The 22,411-nt window shown below is 43.5% G+C and overlaps 1 protein-coding gene across 1 annotated transcript in view; it reads left to right on the top strand.

Annotated features, from left to right (window-relative positions):
* Nucleotides 1-17,523: 17,523 nt before the first annotated feature.
* Nucleotides 17,524-22,411, top strand: part of LOC147422441 (Ribosomal protein L13 family protein) — a 62,584-nt gene continuing 57,696 nt past the window's right edge. The window contains exons 1-3 of the mRNA XM_086503759.1: nt 17,524-17,647; nt 17,727-17,798; nt 18,178-18,344. Of these exons, the coding sequence (XP_086359885.1) occupies nt 17,630-17,647; nt 17,727-17,798; nt 18,178-18,344 (257 nt within the window). The 5' untranslated portion in view covers nt 17,524-17,629. The remainder of the gene's footprint in view (nt 17,648-17,726; nt 17,799-18,177; nt 18,345-22,411) is intronic.

Below are 22,411 nucleotides of genomic sequence, written 5' to 3' on the forward strand. Positions count from 1 at the left end.
ATTACATTCCAATCCGGCACTCGTAGAATAGGAGCGCTAGTCAAGGTCTTTTTCAATGACTCATAAGCATAGTCACACTCCGCAGTCCAGTGGAACTCAATAAGAAGCTTGTACAAAAGACGAGCTATCTCGGCAAAGTTAAAAATAAATCGTTGGTAATAACCAACATGGCCCATGAATCTTTAAACTCCCCTATAGTTTGTAGGTGGTGGCAATTCAGCAATGGCTTTAATTTTGCTCTCATCTGTGGAAATCCCATTTTTGGACACTATATGCCCTAAAATGACTCCATGTTTAACCCAAAATTGGCATTTGAAAGGATTTAAGGAGATGTGATACAATCTGCACTTCTCAAACACTTTTCGTAAGCATGATAGATGTTCTTTCCAAGAGGAATAAACACGAAGATCATCTAAGAAAGCTTCGCAAAACTCCCTTAAATATTCTCTAAAAGCAGTGTTTATTAATCTTTGAAAGGTAGCAGGGACATTGGTTAAGCCAAAGGCCATAACACGGAATTCAAACACTCCAAATTCGGTTATAAAGGCTATTTTAGCTTGGTCCTCTAGCGCAATTGTGATTTGATTGTAGCCAGAGTACCCATCTAAAAAGCTATAAGCTTCCTTCCCTGCAACTCTTTCAAGCACATGTTCCGAATGTGGCAAGGGGTAATGGTCCCTCCTAGCGGCGGCATTGACCTTCTTGAGATCTACGCACACTCTGAGTTTCCCATTCTTTTTTGGCACAATCACTATTGGAGACACCCATTCTGAGTGCTCAATAGGGTATATGAATCCGCATTCCACAAGCTTTTCAATCTCTTCTTGAACGATCTTTGCATATTTAGGATGCATTGGGTAGGGTCGTTGTTGAACTGGTTTAGCCATGCTATTCATGGGGATTGTGTGCCACACCACGAAAGGTGGAACACCTTTCATATCATGATATGTCCAAGCAAATATATCCCTGAATTCCTTGAGAAGTTCTTTAAGTACACACTCCTCAGTCGCTGTCAGATCTTGGGCAATGAAGACAGGTTTAGACTCTTCTCCTCGGTCTGCTAACTCTATTTCCTTAACTATTGCTGGACCATCATAGACTCCATTGCTCCCATCGATAGGTTTTCTTTGGGCCTTTGTATACACAACCTTACGTTCCTCTGTGGTATAGGATTTGAAATGTTCAGGTGTAGTGTGTAAGTTTGTGGGGTCCTGTTGTTCTGTGGACTGTGATTTAACTTCTAATTCCTTTTGTTGTTGAGCTAACTCTCAATTTTGTCGTCTCTTTACGGTACAGTTCAACCTTGGCTTCTTTGTAGCCTCTAGTTGTGCGATGTCAATGGGTTGTGGACTACACCACATAACGCTTTGAAGGTATTCACCCCAGTTATCTCCCCTATATAATTAAGCCATTCTGCGGTAGATTTCTTTTCATTTATTCTAGCACGCACATTTGCTCGATATCGTCGCCTCTTATATCTCTTACTCTTCTTGTTTAATTCTCGATTACGGTCGATTTCAAGTGAAGACTCACTAGATGAATCACTACTTGTGTCTTCTGCTCCCTTGGATAGATTATCATCTAGGTTACCACTGGGCCCTGAATGGTTTGTCCCACATTTGCACTAAGATTTAACTCAGATTTTTCGTCCTCATAGTCAATTTCAACTGATGATTCTGACCCCAAATCGTGTGGGCTATGGTCTTGTGAGGCGCTACTGGTTTCAATGCCAGTCAAACTTTCATCTTGTAGATCATCAGAAGCTATATGCATTGCTTCTAGCATGTTTAAGGGTACAAGTGGTGGTATTTCATCCCCCTCAGGTGTTACCCAGGTCGTCCCCCTATTTCCCCAAGTGTCTATGGTTGCTACTAGGTGGACCCAATCCACATTGTCCGACTCAGTCATCCCAGGTAGTACATCCATATAATGAGAATCTTCCCCAACATCAGTGTCCGCTTTACACGTGTAACAATACTGCAATGGGACCGAGTGAACTGTGGTGTCATATCTATGATCAATTATAAACCTGTTTCCTAGAGGATGTGCTCGACCCGTCACAAGATCCACTCGAATGACAGAATCTTGGAACTGCAAGTAGACATGGTTTTTAGACCAGTCATGCACCATTTTTGCTTCCCTCATGAAAGGACGTCCTAAGATCATCTCCGATGCCATAGTGTGTTTGGAGAAATCCATAACAATAAAGGTAATCCTTATTTTATGTCCAAAGACCTTGATCTTGAGATCTTCTAGCATCCCAATAGGTTTAACAATAAACCCATTGGCCATCTTCACTACTATGGTTGTGGTCGCAAGGTGAGGTCTTCCCATAGTTTCCCAGCAATTTTTAGTCACAATGCTAACCCCAGCGCCACCATCAAGGATTCCCTTCATAGTTAATCCCTTAGTAGTGATTGGTATGGTCGCATTGGATTCATCACCCTCAAAGTATTGTCCCAACTTGTTAACAGGTATTTCTATAGCAAGGTTCTCATCTAGGTTGGGTTGTGGATCTAAGTGTTCCTCCTCTATTGGCATCTCCCCAGCTCCATCCATCTGTGCAAATTGTGGTAGCCCAAACTTCAGTTCTCCATTGAGGAAGGCTCAAAGAGCTGAGACTAGCTCGGGGTCTTTATATAGTTTGGACATGATGGTGGTTCTAACTTCTGAAGACATGAAATCCATCAATTTGGCAATGTTTAACAGCACCTTTTGGCCTTGAGTCCCTTGACGTGGGGAAGATGGGATCTCCATTTCTTCGATAGGATCAAGTAGTCCCTTTGTAAACATTCTTTCCATCAAGAAGTGAGTACGCTCACTTTCCCATGACTTTAAGTCACTTTCTTCTTGGATGACACTAGGTATGTCCAAGGGTCTATGGACTTGGTGAGGTTGTTGTTGCGTAGGGAACACGGTGTTTATAATCTCGATCTTCCTAGGTGCTGGTTCTAGATCCCTTTGGGTATCTTCTACCAAACTCCTTAATTGCTTGACTCGCTCAATCTCCTCTGTAGGGTTTGGGTAATTTCCTATCTTCTTTTTGGATCCCGGCCATTGTGGCTCATGAAGATTTTCCTTGTTGGTTTCTATGTTAGTGGTCGTTTTGGTCTCCATGGTTTCACCTGAATCAAAATCTTCTTCAACGTCATTCATATATACGGGGTCATCACCAGTCCCTATGTTGGTCTTTGAACTAGGGTCTGACTTCGCTGCTTTTTGCGATCTATTTCTTCGTGTTTTCTTCTTTTTCTGAGATTGGGCAATTGATGCCGTGTCTCTTTCCTCAAGAATATAATTTTGTTTTTGGAGCATCGATCGTGTGAGTACGTTTACTGGTACCACGAGTGTACTTGGTGATGGCTCCTCGATAACTTGAATCAAGTTTAATGGCGTGATCTTCGGTGCATTTGGATTATTTGGACATTGGGCAATCAAATGATCTATGCCCCATCGATTACACATGAGTATCGGCATTGTAGACGTGCTCGCTTGATTGGTTTGCATTAGTGTGGTGTTCTATTGTAGCCTAATAGGACACTCGGCTACACGATGTGGACCTCCACACTCATAGCATTGAAGAGGTGGTCTCTTAGCAGCGTAGTTGATATTTTGGCCTCTTGCCACAAGAGCAGCTACTTGATATACATGTTGGGGTATAAAGCCCAATGTGGTCGCCCAGGTAAGTGGGCGGGCCGCCAGGTATGTACACATATTCTTTTGTAAAAACCTAATAAGAACTCACTATGCACTACACATTACAGTAGAGCGAGTTCACCATATCGTCGTGCTCTTCTTCTCGCACTTTCTCTCGCGTCGCTCTTCCGCTCGTACTTCTTCAACTGGTATCAGAGCTCAGATCGAGGCTCGGGGCAGCACTGCAGGAGGCTAGAGTCACCAGCTCAAATTGGAGTGAAATTCGATAGGCAAAGACACGGCCCCAAATCTTGTGGGACAACCCGAAGGGCTCATGGTGCTCAGTATTTCATTCTGAGGTCATCTCGGTTACAGTTCGGCTTCGACAAAGTTCTGCGCAGGCCATTTTCGACTACGTGGTCTCAGCGGGTGCAGATCCGACTCTGCAAATTTGGGGTTTTCAACCTACGACTGCAGGTGCTGAGGATATCGACACTCCCAGAGTGTTGATTTGTGGCTGTCTACACATCGAAGGACGACTCACAGTTCTTGGAGGCGTGTCACATACGACACGGGCGCATGTACACACAGACTGTAGGCGACATCCACTAGTTCATCAGGTAGCTTGTGTTTGCTGCTTGATATTCCAGATTTCATCCTGACATTGCAGGTACTTCCACATGGGATGTATTGTCAGAGATGATGTATGTCTATTGAGGGTTTTCTGGCTGTGAGTCACGCAGCAAACAACCGCCGCAGCCGTTACAGCATACAGTGGGAAATTTGTGGATGTATGACTTTGTGGGAAGTCTATGTACTGTCAGATTTACTGCAGCCTTTGTTGAGGGTCGAGTGAGGTTTTATTGAGCTGGGGGATTCTCGAATGTTGAGATCCTTTCGGTGATACAGGTCTTGGAGCGATCCCTCGAGCACCCTTAGATAGGCAGCTAGGATGTATTGATTGTGAGTTAGACAGTTGGGATTGCATCTTTGCTTTACTGCCATTGAGGCATTGTCGCAGTCTATGCTTACAGGACAGTGACAGGACAATCAGAGACAGTACAGGTGCAGGACAGGTTTACCCACAGCTTACAGTGTTAGAGAGACAATGGTTTTTTGAGCTGTTTTTTGGTCTGTTTTTAGTACACCAGAGCCATTTTACAAAGGAGACTCTGCCAAAATTTCTGCAGAATCTGAAGCTTTCTTGGTTCATTTGACAGGTTGATATTGGTTTAGAGGTCAGTTTACAGGGGAAACTCTGCCGAATTTTTCCCAGAAAAGTAAACTACTGTGAAGCGTAGCTATGGCTGGATCACAGGACACTGCTCTTTACAATATCAAGAAGCTGGATGGAACCAATTTCCCATTGTGGAAGAAGCAGATTTGGCACGTGTTGGTACAAAAGAAGCAGATAAAACCTATAAAGCTCAAGGGGATAAAACCAGAAGATATGGACGAAGATGAATGGAGCGAAATGGATGAATTGGCACTTTCTACCATTATGCTGACTTTGGCAGAAAGCGTTTACTTCAATGTAGCAGACGAGATTTCGGCTTATCAAGCATGGTTAAAGCTGAGTGATCTTTATGAGAAGCAGAGTGCAGCTTCACAGGTATACTGGCTTAAGAAGCTTGTTGACTTGAAGATGAAAGAAGGGACACCTATGTCCAATCATCTGAATGAATTCAACACAATCTATAGTCAGTTGTCAGCTCAAGGTGCCAAGTTTGATGAACCTGTTAGAGCTATGTTCTTGTTGATCACATTGCCGGAAAGTTGGGACACTTTTCGCATAGCTTTGAGTAATTCTGCACCTCCAGATGGTTTGAACATAGCAGGTGTAGAAGGAATTCTGCTTACTGAAGAAACCAATAGAAAGACAATGGACAAAGGCAAAGGAACAACCTTAGTTGTCAGGGGAAGGACCAAAGAAAAGTACAAAGGTGGAAAGAGGAATCAGTCTCGTAGCAAGTCCCGCAGTGCTAAAGGCAAGAGTGACATAGAATGCTACCATTGTGGCAAGAAGGGTCACATGAAAAGAGACTGCAGAGAATGGAAAGCAAAAAAAGGCAAAGAGAAAGCTGAAGACCATGGTGAGAAGAACAAGTCCTCAGTGAAGATTCAAGAAATAAATGTGACAAACACTGTTGCAGAGGATGACAGTCTAGTGTCAGGAGACATCTACTTCTTGAAGAATACAATGGACTCATCTCTTCTTACAGCATCTGATGGAAATGCACTGAGTGACTGGATTATAGACTCAGGGGCATCACTTCATGTGTCTCCAAACAAGGAGTGGTTTACCTCTTATGTGACCACTAAAGATCATGTTCGGCTAGGCAATGGGCAGACATGTGAGATCTTAGGTGTTGGAGATGTACAATTGAAGTTTCAGAATGGCTCTTCTTTCACACTGAAGAATGTGAGACATGTTCCCGTAATTACAAAGAGCTTGATCAACACAGGTTTACTTGATGATGCTAGCTACGGCACCACTTTTGGATAGAACATGTGGAAGATATCCAAGGGTTCTATGACAGTAGCACATGGAGTAAAGTCTGGAGGACTTTACATGATTTATGTATCAAATGGCTCTAAAAATGTAATCAATGTAACCGAGCAGCCGAACGTTTCTTTGTGGCATAGCCGGTTAGGACATATGTCCAAGAAGGGAATGGAAATCTTGTCTCGTTCTGGTTATTTTCCTGGATTTTCATTTAATGATTTTGAATTCTGTGAACATTGTCTGTATGGTAAGCAAACACAGCAGCCACATAAGCATAGAAGCAGTTGAAGAGATACACAGTTGACATTTGTTCATAGTGATTTATGTGGACCTATGCCTAACCTATCTCTAGGGGGAGCTTCTTACTTTATGACATTTATAGATGATTACTCGAGGAAAGTATGGGTTTACTTTCTCAAGCACAAGGATGAAGCGTTTAGTGTTTTCAAAACGTTTGTGACACTTGTGGAGAATTAGAGTGGCAAGAAGCTTAAATGCTTATGCATTGACAATGGTGGAGAGTATGTTTCAAAGGCCTTTCAGGACTTTTGTGAGTCAAAAGGTATAAAACGTGAACTTACTGCTCCTTACAATCCTCCTCAAAATGGTGTTGCTGAGAGGATGAATAGGACCATACAAGAGAAGGTCGGAAGTATGTTGTCTAATGCACAACTGCCAAATGGGTTTTGGGCTAAAGCTGTATCAACAGCTGTTCATCTTGTAAATAGATCTCCTAGCAAGGTTTTGCATAAGGATTCACTGCCAGAGATGGTATGGTTAGGCAAAATGCCCTCATACAAGCATCTCAGAGTCTTTGGCTGTGAGGCATATACTCACGTTCCAAAGGAATTTAGGAACAAACTTGAGCCAAAGAGTAGAAAGTGCATCTTTCTAGGCTATGGTAATTCTGGTGAGATGGGGTACAGACTTTGGGATCCCGAATCCAGAAAGGTTGTCCGCAGCAATGATGTTCACTTTAATGAATCCAAATATCATTCTAAACCAGAGAGGGTTGAGGAGATTAGAAGATTTGTCTTCCAAGAAGATGGACCTGCAAGTGCAAGACAAAATGTCAGGGCTCAAGAGGAGCAAGGACAGGATAGAGTGGAACCACAGGTTGTGGCTGAGCCTGAGCCACCTATTGTGCATAGATCTGGACGTGTCACGCAACCTCCTGATAGGTTTGTTCCATCTATGAACTATGTCATGTTGACTGATTGCAATGAGCCTTCATGTTACAAGGAAGCAGTGCAAATGAAGGACTCCGGGAATTGGCAATTGGCCATGCAGTCAGAGATGACAGCTTTGCATAAAAACAAGACATGGAAGCTAGTTAAATTACCACAGGGCAAAAAGGATCTACCTTGTAAATGGGTTTACAGGTATAAGATCACCGCTCATGATAGTCAGCCAAAGTACAAAGCAAGGCTTGTTGCCAAGGGCTTTAAGCAAGAACAAGGCATTGACTTTGATGAAGTCTTCTCTCTGGTGGTCAAGATGACTACATTGAGATGCTTTCTTGCATTTGTTGCCATATTAGATTTGGTGTTGCACCAAATGGATGTCAAGACAGCGTTCTTGCATGGTGATTTAGATGTGGAAATTTACATGCAACAGCCAGAAGGGTTTGTTGAGAAAGGCAAGGAAGATTGGGTATGCCAGTTGTTAAAGAGTCTTTATGGCTTAAAACAATCACCGAGGGCATGGTACCATAAATTCCACAAGTTTATGCTTTCTCAAGGCTACAAACGTAGTGAATTCGATCACTGTCTATATACAAAGAAGGCTAAGGATGGTAGTTGGCTGATCCTTATTTTGTATGTGGATGACATGTTGATTGCTGGCAAGCACTTGGAAGAAATTTCAGCTTTGAAGTCAAAGATGGCAAAATCGTTTCACATGAAAGACATGGGTGAGGCAAGTCATATACTTGGTATGCGCATTGAGAGACACAGATCAAAGAAGTTGATTTGGTTATCTCAAACAGAGTATATTGACAAGGTTTTGCAACGTTTCAATATGGAGAAGGGAAAGGCACTGAGTGTTCCATTGCCACCATATGTGAAACTTAGCAAACAAGATTGTCATGTGTCTGAGGAAGAATAGGCTGAAATGGATAAGATTCCATATGTGTCTGCAGTGGGTAGTTTGATGTATGCAATGATTGCTACTCGCCCAGACATTGCATTTGCAGTGGGAGTAGTAAGTTGATACATGTCAAACCCAGGCAAGAAACATTGGGAGGCAGTGAAAGGAATATTGAGATACCTGAAAGCTACAAAGAGTATGCGTATATGCTATGGGAGTCAGGAGCTAAGTGTAAAGGGTTTTACAGACTCATATTATGCAGGTGACTTAGACAACCGAAGGTCTACGTCAGGGTATGTCTTTATATTGGCTGGTGGAGCAGTATCATGGCGTTCTAGATTACAAGATTGTGTTATTCAGTCTACTACAGAGGCTGAATATGTTGCAGCATCAGAGGCATGCAAAGAATCAATTTGGCTTAATCGACTAGTAACAGATTTGGGAATCAAAGAAGAGATGCCTGTGTTATATTGTGATAGTCAAAGTGCTATACAATTAACTCGCAATCCAGTTTATCACTCAAAGACAAAGCATGTGGATGTGAAGTATCATTCAAGCTCAAGCTCATCAAATGATCCCGATCTACCTTTTTGAACAAGCTTAAAATATTCCCCCCCGCCAATAAATCAAATTTATTTTTTAGCCATTGCATTTTTTACGTTTTCTGTCATTTTTGTTTTTTATTTTCTGCTTTTCTGTGCAGAAAACGACATATTCTCTGTTTTTTGCAGAAATAAAAAATGGTCTAGTTGTGCAGAAAACATAATGAGGAAATTATTCTATGTTTTTGTGCAGAAAACGAAATGGACTAGCTGTGCAGAGAACGAAATGAACTAGCTGTGCGGAAAACGAAATGAACAAATATCTTTGTTTTTGTGCAGAAACCGAAATGAGCTAACTGTGTAGAAAACGAAATGAGCTAACCCACGACACAACACAACCTTCCTACTTAAGCTTGGTGTCTCCACAGGGCAGCACAGAGTGCTTCCCAGAGCTTGGTGCAGGGCAACTCCCCGGCAACGGCGCCAAAAATGTGCGCGTCTGTCGCACGTGTCAGAGCTAGGGACTTGCCGAGCATTGTGTGCGAGCCACGAAGGATGCAAGCACACAACTAGCAGGCCTAGCAAGCTCACAGAGAGCAGGGGTGTGTCACTCACCTCCCTGCGCTTGTCTCCGCGAAGAAGAGGGAGCCGTTGCCGTACTGCGCTCAACCGCCTCACCGCCGTAGGTGCCATCACAATGCTTGATCACACACAAACTCTCTCCCTCTCTCCCTCAAGCACACACACACACACACACACACACACACCTGTGAACACACAATGGAGATGGGGATGGAGATAGAGCAAGAGCACTTCTTCTATTGCACACTGAGAGAATAGGTCAATTTTAGGTTTAGGTGACTTATATATGAGCTCGCCCCATTCACATTTGGGCGCCCATGCTTAGCCAACTAACCCTTGCGTGTTCCAGTTAGAGTGCACCTCTCATCGGCGATCACTCTACCCTTTTCCTATTGGACCGACAAGCCCGGTGCCTGACTCTACTAAATAAATAATACGGCGTCCGTCGTAGGTGATAGGGTGTCCGTGAGCCACGAGGGTTAACAACCCCAAAGCACTCTCTCTTGTATGTATTCTTTCGAGAACAGTCTCCTAAGAGTAGGGTAAATCGCTTTTTCTTCCACCCTTAGGGTTCTATACCAATCCCCAGCCTTCCCACTTAAGATTAGGCTTAAAGCATTACTCTTAGCTCGTCTTTAGCCGTCAAGCTACACCCGTACTAGTAGTAGCATGATTGTTTTGTTGCCGTCTTTGTGGGCAGTCATTCTCAAAGTGAACTTGAGTGTGCCACATGTCCAATATCCTTTGGTATTGTTTCTATGATAAGTTCCATGACCTCTCTAGCTTTCCTTACCTGTAATGTCCTTGACCATGTATGTTCTATCTCCTTTGAAAATCACGTGTCTACTGCTTTGCCTCAACTGTGACCACCTTCTTGACCTACACTTCATCTTCTTGTTGTAAAAGACTAGTTCAAAATTATTGGTGCCTTGTGTGATGATTCTCAACCAGTGTTCTCTCTTTAATCAATACGCCACATACGATCCGTAAAACTTGGAATATGCTCTTGAATATGAATAGAGTCTTGAATCGCTATTCAATGCCCTTAGACTATGCAAGAAGGCTTACCATCATCATCAACTATACTACCAAGGACTCACATATATACTTTATCTTAAATGCATAGTCAATCACATACATGCCTTTCTTTTAAATCGTATTCAAATCTATCTTCAATTGTAACTTCTTTACCTTTGCATTGGACACATCTAGCGAGATCAAATTGTTCCATGCCTCTTTTGAAGAACTAGCATATCTTGTAGATGCCATCATTTTGTCCTACATGCTAATAGATAGCCAATACATGACCTTTCATGCTTCTTCTGCTTCAAAATTTGCCACCTATTGAGGAGTAAGATCATCCAATGAAAATTTGCTACATTTTCTTGATCACATTCAATGTAGTGCCAATAACCTATTGAGGAGTAAGATTATCTAATAAAATTCTGCTATGCTTTCTTGATCACATTCAATGTAGTGCCAATAACCTTCAGTTATCAAGAAATTGGACATTATTAGCTTCCAAGCATGGGGCTTGTTATTATCCAACTTCTTGGTAACAGTCTAGTTGGTTCCATCATTTCCAGGACATGTTTCAAAAAATTAAAATTCTACACAAAACTTGGAGCGGACTAACATAGTTAGAAGTGTCATAACTTGTGACCACAACACGCATGCATACACGTAGGGTGTTGTTTCACTCTACTACATAATAGCTATAAAAACTGCAACACCAACTAAGCTTCTGGAAGACTATGTTGGAAACACTATAGCAATGGATATGTAGAAACCCGAACCTTAGTGTTCGCAAATGTGAATGGCCTCTATGTCCCTAATGTAGGCCAAAATGCATGTAAAATAGAAATCAAGCTAGCCAAAGGTAGTTCAAAGGACTACACAGAATCTCAAACCGAACATTCACCCATAAAAATTGTTGAAATCAGAGATTGTTAATCATTCCTCTGGGGGAATATAGTACCAACATAAGAGGGAAGAGAGTGAGGAAACACTTACCCTCAAAAACTTTTCTTTTGCTCATGCTTGCTTATGGTTCCTTAGCCACAACTAGGCTTTGATACCATGCAAAACGATAGATAAGAAGAGAGCTTGAGTTCTTGTAAGCACACATGCACGCCAAGAGAGCATACGTAGAGATCGAGGTTCAAATTTCCTTCCTCTTCATCACTATTCAAAATGATAAGAAAGGTAGACAACACCTACGTAGTAAACATAAAATAAAGTAGTGGCTATGGATAGTGGTCAATGTGAAACCATTGAAGAGTGAGCTAACAAGATAAGGGCTTACTGCTCTCAAAAGGTAGACCATGTCAATGAAGTCCAGTTAAAGTATCATTGGTAATGATCCTTGTGTGTGCTACATCATGCTTGCAATGAATGTAGGTTAGAAGTTATCCAAGGGAACCATAAGGTGAGCTTTATAGTTCAACATCAAAAGATTGAACCTTATTTTCCGTGCTACTCCAAAAAAGTAGAAAAACATAAAGTTACATATAGGTGAAGTTTTTTTGTGGAATAAAAAAAGCCTCAAGAAATTCAAAACAAAAGTATGATTAGTTTGTTTCACCAAGTTTACAATTGCAAGAAGCTATATGTACTAAGCGTAGCATCCATATTCCTCCAAACTTAAGTTTTTGTAGAACCCCTTTTGAAGAATATTATATAATATTAGGTAGGACCATTGGTTGAAACTTTGCCCCTTATGGTCATCACAAAAGCTTTCAAGCACATCACAAAGGAGCTCCCTAACTCGATGACAATCTCCACCTTTGTTTTCAACTCACCCCTCTTGTTTTGATCTCTTGCATTCTCTTTGCATCCTAGTCTTCATCTCCTGCATCCACTATATTGCGACTAATGGTACAATTTTACCCACTATGAAGCCCATGTCAAAACATCTAAACATCTACCAAAAGATGAACACTCACACCTTGTTTTGCCTTCTTCGACCTGAAGGGGATCGGGGAGCACCACAGACGGAGAGTGAGAGAGAGAAGGAGACACACGACACACAGATATGGGTGGGGAGACTCAAAGAGTAAGCAGCCCCCTATACACTTATGCTATGTATAAGGTATACAAGTCATTGGGCGCCCAGACTCTGGGCGGCCGGGCAAGGCACAGGCGCCTATACCCCAACAACCTCCCACTTAAAGGCGACTGTGTCTTTAAGCAAGGGAACCTAGTCTAAAGACTACAAAAGGTGAGAGAAAACCGCTCTCAACCGATGCCCACTGGCTAGCTGTGATCGTGTGCATCCGACTGTCCTGCTCCCATGTAAGTCCATACACCACCAGACGTACCGCACACGTACTGCAAGTATGTACGCAATACCTGCATATCTCCCTCGTGCGCTATGCCATCATCAGTCAACAAACGACTGACAACCCCAACTGCAAATGCTCCCACTGCAGCTGTGATATCCTGTCTCAAGATCAACATCTCATACATGAGACCACCGAATGTCGATGCAATGCTAGCGGGCCCTGCTAGCTCTACGGAGCATGCATCAACATATATATCCCTGGCAATAGGCATCTCTGACTGACAAGGCGTGTCAGCCACATGCATCTCCTGACTGTCCGCAAAAGACGCATCAACCTGTCGTGCAACCTCAGAGCAAACCAGCTGCTCTAGGTGTCTGCTGGAAGACATATCCTGCACAACTATATCCCCATGCTCACTTTCGAGCATAGAAAGGAATGACTGTATAATCGCTGACATCTCAGCCTCCTCTGCAATCATCCACTGCAAACATGACCACTCAATCTGTTGTGACTCACTAGAGCTCTCATGCTCTAACTCCGTATGCATAGACTCTTGCACAACCTCCTCCTGGCGTGACTCACTAGAGCAAGACCGCTCTACCTGTCTATCTTGCATAGAAGTATCTCGCACAACTGACTCTCTGCTTTGCTCAGTCACTAGCAAAGCATGCATGTCTGACTCTGTCACCTCTCTGTGTGACTGCTCAAGTCGTGCCCCAACTGTGTGCACAACGAGCTCACTACTCTGCACTCCATGCAAAGCATCCTGCAACCCACAAGCAAAAGAGACTCGCCTGCTCTCTCGCTCTCTACCTGGCTGCGTGATCACAGAGACAACACCGTCTCTCGCGTGATCCACATGCAATGGGTAACCTGTACCACTCCTGGCACCTCTCGCAATCACTAGCGAACCCAAATGCATCACAAAATCTCGCTCTCGTAGCGAAATTTGACATCCACAATCTCTAAGCTGACCAATCGAGATCAAACTCACTGTCAAATCTGGTACATAGCGCACATGTCGTAACAAGTAAGATGCACCACTCGGTAATGACAGTCTCACATCTCCTGCACTTGCTATCGCATGCACCGATCCATCGGTCAACCGTACACTGCCAAGCATCCCGCTAGAATAGCTACAAAACCATTCACGATGCGGCGTGACATGAAACATAGCATCTGCGTCTAGCAACCACTGCGAAGGGAGTGCACTATCCACATGTATAGCATCTCGTGCATAGCTCGAGGTAAAAGTGACATCCCCGTCACTAGTATACTCCGACACTACATGTGCATCAACTGTCAAAGCAACTGAGTCCATGGCATCACTACATACATCTTTGAGACTGCCATGTCTCCTACGATGTCGCATACGACGAAAACAGCGCCGTCTAACGTGTCCAGAATGACCACAATACCAACATGTCACCTGTCGGCGTGCTCGTGAATGTACATGTCTCACACGAGTCCGTGATGACTCAGATCTATCATACATATCATGTAATGTGCGCCAAATAGCTCTCGAAGTAGTCTCATACATAACAAGAGCATATACAGATTCCGCAAGGTGCAAAGAGCGTAGATAGTGCCATCTCCTCTAGCTCCTGCCACTGATCGTCAGACATGTTTGAAGGTCTACCTGCATCACCACTCAATGGTCGATGCAACCCTCGCTGTGTCAATGCATCAAGCATACACTCTCTCCGTGCCGCAAAGTCTGACCCATCAAACACGCGCATCTGTGAGAGGTCACAATCTGATCAATCACCTGTCTCTGCCATGAGCACAATGTAGCAAACTAGAAAGCAAAACCACCTCACCAACAACACCTGGAAACTGTCTACAAATATGGCCAAAAACACAATGTAAAACCTGTGAGACACACTCCAAAATAGAGCTCCCGCAATGACAATACAAGCCTCACCTGCTCTAGTATCACACTGCAATTTGTGAGCTAATCACCAAGCCCACACTGTGCGGTATCGATTCATACATACGCACAAATCTCCCACCTGCAGAGAACACAGCACGCAAATGCTGAGTGCAACCCGCAATCTCTACCTAGATCGCATAAATGATACGCATAAAACTCCTGGGAAAATTTCGCCAGAGTTTCGACGTACAATGGCTATCAACACAAAATAACCATTTTCCTGCAAGCTCAATACAATTAGCAATCAATGCGCATCAAACTACACTCAACATACATGCATAAGCTCTGCAAAACTATGGCAAACAATGCTCGAGATCACAAGACTCTCCCACTTGAGAGCAAACCACTGTCTCAAGCAAAGAAAGATACACAACTCCTCACTCTTGCGAGAGTGGATACAAAAAACACAAAACTGTGTACAAACTGACAAAACCTGTCAAAGTGAGAGTAAACACTCGATCACAAACTATGGCGAGAATCTGGGAAAAATCCGACAGAATTTCCCCTCAAAACTGAGCAAAAAACTCAAGTACAATCTCTACCATAAACCATAACACTACTCAATGCCAATGAGTAGAAATGCCAAAATGGCTCCACATTTTCACATACAATGGCAATCCGCACTCAACGTACATCAACGGAGTCACCGCGCATAAGCAAACGCCAAAAGATTTGCAATCCGGAAACTTATTCAATGCGAAAACAATGCTCTCAAGAGAGCTCACCGGCACTTGAAAGTGCTCGTCAAAATGCATGTATAATGGGCATCAACCATGCGCCATAACCATATACAAACCATCCGCAAAGACCATGAATCCAAGCACAAAATCACAGCCAAAGTATCCTGTGAAAACCAGTGAAAGAAACTCCACCTGTGTGCTCCAAAAAACTGCGTCTCTCAAGAGACTGCCTCGATGGTGTGTAAACGCCTCCGTACTTCGTTACCCAAGTCTACCAAAAAACCCTCAAACCACAAGCTTAACACAAGCTGCAATTGCATCTTCAGCTCAGAATTTATGCACTCAACTTCAAGCATTTCCCATGCTTCCAAAAGTGCATCAAACTCGCACACAATGCGACAACAGAAAATCTGGAATTTCTGTATACAGTCAGTCTGAGCTGAATATCAGCAAAACGGTGAGGAATTTGCAAAAAGTTGCTTCTGCAAAGTTGTAGATCACGTCGAAATGGATGGGCCAAGAGGAAAGAATTCTCAGATCTGCATTCTACAAGGAGAAAAACGAATCTGAAAACTGTGCTGCTGCGCACACAGTTTTAGGGCAGCACCTTCACTTACACACAATCTTCCACACTCCTTTCTGAGCTTCCACAAGAGCATACATCACTCTCAACTGAGCTCACAAGCTCCCATTGCATTCTCACAAAGCTTCCAAGCTTTCTTAATCTCTCTACTGTTGAGAGCGAGCGAGCTATCGCCTCGAAGCTCTCAAAGCCGTCGTGCTCTCCGCGGTCACCATAGCTCTGATACCAATTGAAGGGGATCGGGGAGCACCACAGACGGAGAGTGAGAGAGAGAAGGAGACACACGACACACAGATATGGGTGGGGAGACTCAAAGAGTGAGCAGCCCCCTATACACTTATGCTATGTATAAGGTATACAAGTCAGTGGGCGCCCGGACTCTGGGCGGCCGGGCAAGGCACATGCGCCTATACCCCAACACGACCCTCAAAGCATGGCCACTCTATTTGAAGTAAAACTTTCCATGTTAAAGTTCCACCGCAATCACTAAGAAGCTACCCATTGAGCTATGCTTCAATACTTGCACTATGGTGTCCAAGGAATGATGAATATACTAATTTTTGCAGGCTCTAATAAGCTCTCTTGTAGCATATAAAAAATGTTGTTACCATTAAAAACATTCTCATGTGCACCCATGTAAATCGCTATTGCCCCTTTCAAAACTACATTTTCTAGCTCTCTCACCCCAACATTCGAGATATTTGGAGATCCAAGGTAACTTAAGGAATAGAGCTGGCAAATGCGCATTGTGTCATTTGAGGCAATCGGTAGTTAGTGTGCCTCGATATTGCTTCTAACTTTGTTAAAGGTTCTAGATCACTACTTATGAAAGAGAGGGGTCCGATTTGCATACGATAACACTTGCTTGCAATGCTTTGATAACATCTATTGCTATCTCATGGGAAGCGCTCTAGATATCTTTCAAGTTCACCGCAAAGAGAAAGTCTTGAGATTCTATTCAGAATCAACATTGGGAAGCCCGCTAACATTCAACAAGTGCTCCACTTTTTCTAAGAAAATTACTATTCTTGAAAAAAAATTTATTGGGACAAAATCTGTGTGTGTGTGTCGAGATTTTTGAGGTCACGTGGGATTTGTTCCCATACGACATTTCAAATTTTTGTCTTCTCCTTCTCTCTCTTTCTCTTAAAGAATGCAGTATTCTAGGTAAGGAATTTTTGGAAGCATGGTAATCAAGTAAGACTATGTTACAAACTACACTAAAAAAATCATCAACTATGTTGTACAACTAGGTACAAGCACTCAAGCATTAAAAATTGCATCACAAAACACATGCAATGGCAAAATGGTATTACTCCCCTTTTACCAAGGTGCATGCTCTTGTTCTGTTTCTCTCTCCCTCTCTCTAGTCAAATGCATGGTGGTACATATATTTGAGAGTACTCAACGTTACGTGTGGTTGCTTGTTTGCACATGCATGATGGAATGTTTGTTTGAGAAGTTCTGGAGGTTGCTTGCCACAATCAAAGCCCACACTACCCGATTGAAAGGAAGAGCTTGTTAACCTTGCCCTTGTTGACCCCTTAATTCTTCCAAAAGATACCTCATTGTGCTACATCGAGGCATTTGAAGAATTGCTCCATTGCCCTTAACTAATTTAGTGTGTGTGGACTCGCTTCTCTAGTTGTAGATTGGTTATCCAGTTCCCTGTTGAAGAACAAGTACTGAGTTCGACACTTGTCGCATTCTTTTACACATCACGTTCTAGTGCCATCCCTTGGCGCTGTGTCTCATTCATTAAAATTTCTAAAGTATACACTTACTCGAAGGCACGATGGCGGCCGCGTTCAAGGTAGGGACTTCGTGAGCTTGACAGCGGCGGTGCTCGTGCTCTTACGTTCTTACTGTTTTTTGCAAATGGCGTTTCACAGAGGGCCATGGCTGGCCTTACCCCGGAGCGAATCGAGGGTTTGAGATGGAGACTGTTCGATGCTAAGGGACAAGTAAGCTTTAACCACTAATGGTAAAATGGCGCGACAACATGTTGATTGTTCATGAAAACAGAGTTGGCTTTCTATTATGCACCCGTTTGGATATGTCCTCGTTGTTACAGAGCTGCAAATCGGGATTCTTTGTTGCTCTCATTTGTAGAGCCTGTGATGGATGATTGTGCACAAGCTCTTATCATTACCCTCACAGAATAGGAATTATTCGTGATGATTATCTGCCTCTAGAAATTAAAAAATATGTGTGGCTGATTTGCTTTTCTTTGTTCTGATGGGAAAAGCAGAAAAGAGCCACTTGGCCTCAAGATAACTTACCAATCCTCACTCACCCTCTTGTTTGCCTGTCCAAGTGTGATATGTGTTAATGTGTTTCCAGATTTTGGGACGATTGGCATCACAGATAGCTGTTGTTCTGCAAGGAAAAGATAAGCCTACATACACGCCTCATTTGGAGAAGGGGGACATTTGTGTTGTGGTGAATGCGCAAGACATATGTTTTACTGGAAGAAAGCTGACTGATAAGTTCTACCGATGGCATACAGGGTAAAATTTAAACTATTCTTGTATTTATAGCTTTTGCTTCTTGCTATCGATTTAAAACAAAATTCTGCAAGTTGATGAAGTATGTGTCCATATTAAATGAAGTCCTTTGGAGCAATCTCAAAATGGATAAGAATGTTCAGTCTTAGAAAGACATCGCCTGATCTGTCTCGGTCAAATTAAGTTTCTGGGGCTTTGCATTTTTCCACTTCAGATATCTTTTGTCTGCAGGGCCTTCACGTCCGGACAGGTCCATTGAATTCAACAGTTGGCGGTCGAAATTCTCTTGCATAAATGGTTTGCACACGTGCCTGACAGGTGTTGCTACCCTTCAGTGGGCATTCGGTAACCCCAGCATGTAGCCTAGGATAAAATGCAACGTCGTGGTCCAGACTCCAGTTTACAAGTCAAATGGTTCACTAGGTTCTGAGATATGGGCCTGAGAGTAGTCTAAAACTGTTTGTGTGCACATTTGCACTCTGAGGGAACAGTCAACAGCCTTGAACTTTGAGGTTTGTTGCTGGGACCTTGGAGGATTTGCTATTGCGAGCCTCGAAAACTCGGGGTCTATTTTTCTCACATAGTGCACCCACTGACCTATGGAATTTGAGGTGCGCTTTTCTCACAACTTCTTGGTGGTGACTTCTGGAACTCAATGTGAGCTCCCTCACATAATTTGTCAGTGATTGTAATTACTTCCAACGATGGGTCGGACGGAAGCACATAGATAACTGCAATCTATACACGGAAACACTCTTATCACTTCAAAACACTTGAATAACAGAGAGAAAGTAGACAACATGACTCGGCGTAGTCCTGAGCCAAGACGCATTGGTCCAAAGACTGGTGCCCCTTTCATATTTCTTTATTATTATTGTTCTCGCAAGGTACAATTCGCGAGGGTCCAACTCACTCCAAGACTGTGCGTCCAGCTTTCTTGAGGAGTGGCCCCTGGGGTGCTTATAAACATTACAAGGGATGCCAAAAGCAGAGCCCCAAAAGCATCAGGTCCAAAAGCACTTAAACCTAAAAGCATATGCACCAAAAAGCTGGCGCTCAAATCTGCCCATGGTTGCCAGCACAAAAACTGAAATCCGTAAAAAACTGGAAATCCGTACATCAGTGCCATGTGCACAATCAGTCAGTGCAAATTGCGGACGTCCATATAGTTGCCACGTCATTAATCAACGCATATTGTGGGCGTCTGGATAGCTACCAAGTCTTCAGTCTTTTGCGCAGTATTTATGCGTGTGTGCACCTTTTATTATTTTAGGCCCCTTGACAGACTTTATAAATTGGTTTTTCTTTGTTTTTTTGTCTTCTTCTAGGTTTTATGCCCCTCGGCCCCTTCGGACGAAATTCAGTCAAATTAGTTCAAGACCGGAAGGTCACTTAGATGTCCTAGCAGCATGTGGATGGCGTTCAAATGCAAAAACCACATAGAGAGCTGATCACGGCACAGAAGATTCTAGCTTTGACCAAGAGATTGGCATGGCCCACCTTCAAGGGGGAGTGAGTCTAGGGCAGGCCAAATGAACGCATTGATCGGATGACAAAGAAACCCTAACCCTTAAAACCGGTCACATACCGCCTTTTAAAATCAAAGCAATTGTCCTCGATTGCAAAATACAAGAAAATTTTCACACTTTCAACATACATGCGACCTAAAATCTCACAATTGATCATTCAGTCATCCATTCTTGTGCCATGATGGCAGTGCAGACGTACTAGCTGCAGACACCTCAGGTGCGTCTGAAAATCAATCTTATGGCTAGTTTCTTAGCCAATGCATAGAAAAGGTCATTGGATCTTGCTTGTGGTGTCCATCACACACTCAAGATTTTGTCTTAGCCAATGTCTATAAAAGGTTGTCGGATCCTTGTCAAGTGTAGCATAATTGAAATGATGACAAGATCTAGACTTTACACTTCCACAAATCTTTACTTCTTTCCTTGCTTGAACGTGTGCTTTTATCACGAATGATGGTTCCTTTTAATTTTTTTTGTAGAGAGAGAACTTGAGAGAGCTAGAGATGTGTAGACATAGATCCAGCCTTTATGCTCACATCGGCTGGTTATCTGCGAGGTACTTTGGCTATGCTACCACAGATTGCTTGGCAGGGGGATTCTCAGACACGTGATGAAGTTTTCTCAGTCATCACTAGTATTACACTATGGAATGTTTGGAGAGCTCGTTGTCTCCACATTCTAAGTGCGGCTCCACAGCTCCTTCAGGATACCCTCACTGCCATTTGGTTGGACATCATTCATACCCTGATTTGGCAGTGGGATTCTTCCTCAGGTACATCTCGAGCAGCCGAGGCTCGCCAATTTGCCTTCCTTCGGCGTTGGGCACGATCCCCACTCTTCTTCACACTTAAAGGTGGCCAGATTATGTGGCATTATGCCCCTCCTTGGTGGTTTCTCCTCCACTCATCACACCGACCACCATGAGATTGTTCTAGTTGAGTTGTCACTATAGTGGCCCTCCTCCTTACATTCAGCTTGTACACCCCACGTGATAGGCTATTTTGGCATCCGCTGGGGATTATATTGTACTCAGTAATATACAGCCCTGACTTTTTCCAAAAAAAAAAAAAAAAAAAAGAGAGAGAGAGAGAGAGAGAGAGAGAGAGAGAGAGAGAGAGAGAGAGAGAGAGAGAGAGAGAAAAGGAGAATGACGCTCTATGGGGTCCCAACCAAACCTCTCAAAGGCCCTCCACACTGTTGCCGATGTGTTTGCTTTTGATTGCGTAAATGGAATGTACACACATGCAATACCTCGAGTGCAGACTCTACTAACTTGAATGGGGGATGCTGCTGCGGTAACTCTTCAAGATGAAGTGTAACAGGACGGGCAGAAAAGAACAGAAATGAAGCACTTCAAATAACACTGAATTGAAAGAGAGAGAGTGCACGGCACAAGACGGGGAGTGGCGAAGTTCCACCCCTGAGAGAGCACTGGCCCCAAACCTTGGCGCCTCTTTCGGTATTTCTTTATATTGCTTGAACTCAGTAGAATGCCGATACCCGCGCTTTGCACCTTCACCTGGAAGAGTGCCAGAGACTGAGCCCTCTGCACATATTTAAAGGCACTTGGCCTATGAAAAGCAGCTACATGAAAAGCTTGAAACTCAAAAGCATCTGGCCCCAAAAGCTGGCGCTAAAAATCGGCCAGCGTAAATCACGGAAATCTTTATAGGTTGCCATGTCAGCATAGTCAATGTAAAACACGAAAATTTGTACAGGCTGCAATGCTAGCAAGTCACCGCAAAATGCAGAATTTCGTATTGGCCTGCCACGTCATCAGGCTCTACGCAAGTCTTTGCGTGTGTGTGTGTGTGTGGGGGGGGGGGGGGGGTCCTGCTTTATTTTAATGGCTTTAGGTCCCCTGGCCCCCATCCCTAAGTTGGTGGGAACTTGTCTTTAAAAATAGGCCACTCGACAAGACTTTATAAGCTGGTAGAACTTTTGCTGCTGCTTGTTCTTCTTAGGGTTTAGGCCCCTCGACTAGGATTTGCAGGTTGGCTCCGTTCTTTAGTGGCTTGACATGCAGCTTGTGACATGAAGCACCTCCAAGCCGATTTGACACACCTTCGGATCCGTGTCGATGAGGGGTTGCTGATGGTTGATGGCTGATGGCCACCAAGTGGTAAATCTGGGGTTGTCACAAATTGTTGATGTGTCGAGCCATTGAAGAACGGAGCCAACCTACAGAGCCCAGCCGAGGGGCCTAAACCCTAAGAGAAGCAATAGAAGCAGCAAAAGAAGATCCAACCAACTTATGGTTCCCGTCGGATGGGGCCTAAAGTAAAGCTGCCCACACACACACATACAAAAAAGCGTAGAAGCTCATGACGTGGCATCTTGTACGGAATTCCGCATTTTGCGTCGGCTTGCTGACGTGATAGACTGTACGGATTTTTGAATTTTATGTTGGCTGCTAACGTGGCAGATTGTACGGATTTCCGCGTGTTACGTTGGTTGTTGATGTGGCAGAGCTATACGGATGCCTGTTGTTATGTCCCGCTCACAGGAGAGGGGATCTAGCCCATATGCCGTCGAGATGGA

Source organism: Adiantum capillus-veneris, chromosome 27, assembly GCF_014529385.1.
Source record: "Adiantum capillus-veneris isolate H3 chromosome 27, ASM1452938v2, whole genome shotgun sequence".
Lineage (NCBI taxonomy): Eukaryota > Viridiplantae > Streptophyta > Polypodiopsida > Polypodiales > Pteridaceae > Adiantum > Adiantum capillus-veneris.